This window comes from Austrofundulus limnaeus, unplaced genomic scaffold (assembly GCF_001266775.1).
Source record: "Austrofundulus limnaeus strain Quisiro unplaced genomic scaffold, Austrofundulus_limnaeus-1.0 Scaffold624, whole genome shotgun sequence".
NCBI lineage: Eukaryota > Metazoa > Chordata > Actinopteri > Cyprinodontiformes > Rivulidae > Austrofundulus > Austrofundulus limnaeus.
Window position 1 is genome coordinate 269,211 of NW_013953026.1, and position 2,701 is coordinate 271,911.

Here is a 2,701-nt window from a genome sequence, read left to right on the forward strand (position 1 = left end):
TGGGTGAATGTCTGTTAGTGTAAAGCGCTTTGGGGTCCGGAGGGACTTGAAAAGCGCTCTATAAGTTCAGTCCATTTACCATTTACCAAAATCCTCTTCAGAACTTACAATCTACAGGGACAATAATAAAAYCCACTTTCTTCAGCATTTAACTAAATACAGCCAAACAATTTGGTCTGACACATAAAACTGATCTGTTAAAAATGATGCGATACGGGACGACACAATATTTTTAAAATATTTTAGTCGTTTTGCTGACAACAACAAAAAAAGCCAAAATGCAGAGGCATCCTCAGGACCTGGGCACCTAGCAGGCACTGAACTGGGGGTGGTAGTARATGTCTGTCAATCACCTATCAAATACATTAATTCATCAATTGAAATTATTAAAATGTTATGATTTGGTTTATTACAATATTTTGCAGGTTATGTATAAAGCTCATATGTATTACCTTTGAACATTCAATTATATTTTGTTAAGAGGGAAAGTCATTAGAATCTTAAGGGACTTGAGATGTTTGTAAATCATAAAATTTGAAAAAAATTGGACAGATGTACTTCAGTCCAAGGAATAAGATTATGGAATAATCTGGTCAGTGATTGTAAAACRGTTCACTTAATTTGTTTAAGAGAAGGATAAGAGTTGGTTTGTTGGAGAGTTATAGGGTTGTATAATGTGTTTTTATAGGAATTACTCTTTGAGGAACTGAAGTCTTTGTTTTTTTCAGTTATTGGATCATAAAGGTTTCAAATTAATATTGTTTTTTTAAATGTGGGCAGATATAATTTTTTTCTGTTGCCTTTCATTTTATTTGATTTGTATTTTTTGTTTTATGTGAATTTGTTTTTTTAATGAAATGAATAAATAAATAAATAAAAATAAATAAAAATAAAGATAAACAACCACTGACCATCTCATCCAGACCTAGGTGGACTTTAGAGTTACCAAATAACGTAGCATCTGTGGGTGAAAACCTGAGTACCTGGAGAAAACCCATGAATGCACGTGGAGAACATGCAAACTCCACCTAGGTTGGGAGGAAGGGACGTACGGTCAGGAGAGGCAGGGGAGGCAAAGCCTAACCTGCCATCATGGGAAGAAAATATATAAATCGCCATATTTATTCAGTGATTAAAATTTGTACTTGCATAACCAATTTCAATTCATTTAACATGAACAATTTTCAATATTGTTTTAATTCAAACTTGCTGAATCTTTGCCCTTCATATTCAAATACCATGAAGAGATGGACAGTGTGGCAGCAGCTGTGCCTCACCTTGGATTGTGCAATCCCTCACAAACTGTGCATGAGGTGAGAGTGGATTAGTCTGTCTCTGTATGTCACCAGTAAAATGTTTCAAATACTTTTAATAATGTATATGCCCTGACTTTATACAGTTTAGCTGTTGCATATTTTCCATGTGCACAACATGTGAGCTGAGCTCAGCAGTCATAAACCGGCTGTGAAGTGGCTGGAGATGARACTGCCACAGGGTAGGGAGGGTCTTGTGAACTAAGGTTGAAAGTGTGATTCTGAGACTCTTTCACTTCTTGCAGTTTGTTATAAAAATAGAAACATTAAGCAGAAAAACAAAAGAAAATGTTGAAATCTGAATATAAAAAGGCTGCATTTGACAGACACTGTGAACCAATAGCAGCATGCAGTGATACAGGGAGGACAAACTGCTCACACAACCAATGAGGTTGCATTGACACGGTCAACTTAACCAACTTACTGGATGTTCTTGTCTCATACCCATCATCACCTGTTCCCAAGAGRTCCTATTGGCCATCCAAAGAGAGGTGGAGTTAAAGAAAAAAAACAAGAAGGGGACAGGCGATACATGAGTCAAATGTTGAAAAGAGAGAGAAAGAGCAGGGGGAGCCCACAGTTTAGTTCCTGCCAGCRAAGACATCCACCTAAAACACAGAATGACAGCTGGAACTATTGGGCCTGAGAMGAAACTGGGGAGAAAATGTCACAAAAAAGGAAGAGACCCCAATTAAATGAGYTACAGTGATCTAGCTCATGATCTGCTGGGTGATCAGCATCTGAAGTTACAGTGGGACAAAAAAAAATTGCGACCAAATGGATCCATTAATTTGTCTGTCGAGTATAAAGGCACCTTTAATTCTGCTACTGGCCCGTCCCAGGGGCCACAGTGAGCCTGCATGAAGGTGCATGTATATCTGTGAGTTTACTTACGCTGCAGATCACTGCCATCATGCTCACCATCTCTGTTCCTGAAGAATGGGGACTTTCGAGTAAAGATGAAATTCTTTTTATGCTTGTCAGTGAGTGACTGCGAAGGAARAGAAAGTTTGCAGCAAACAGGCACATCGGTCAGCTTCAAGCACACAAAGCAAACGCTTGCATTGTGTCCTATCAAGAYTAATTTCATCAAGAACCAATTGAAGTAAAAAAAAAAAAGATTCAACTGTTTATTTCATGGTTACTTTAATATTTATGTGCTTGAACATTAGTAGAACAAATCAGCAATTGGTTAATAGTTTAAGTTGTACCTTAAGTTATTGAAGGCAAAMAATACAACATCTTTATTGTTCCAATGTTGTTGGCCCGAATAAAGTTTGTTAAAAAAAAAAAGAACCAATTGAAGTGCTGCCAGTTTTAACACAATGCACGGCAAAAAAGTTTTAATAATATTTAAATTGAAATTTTTTAATTTAAAATATTAAAAT

General features: G+C 36.5%; 1 protein-coding gene across 1 annotated transcript in view; it reads right to left on the bottom strand.

Annotated features, from left to right (window-relative positions):
* Nucleotides 1-2,701, bottom strand: part of LOC106531376 (disks large homolog 2) — a gene marked incomplete at its 5' end in the record, with an annotated part of 43,483 nt that overhangs the window by 23,650 nt on the left and 17,132 nt on the right. Inside the window, 1 exon segment of the mRNA XM_014027226.1 lies at nucleotides 2,208-2,304. Within this exon segment, the coding sequence (XP_013882680.1) occupies nucleotides 2,208-2,304 (97 nt within the window).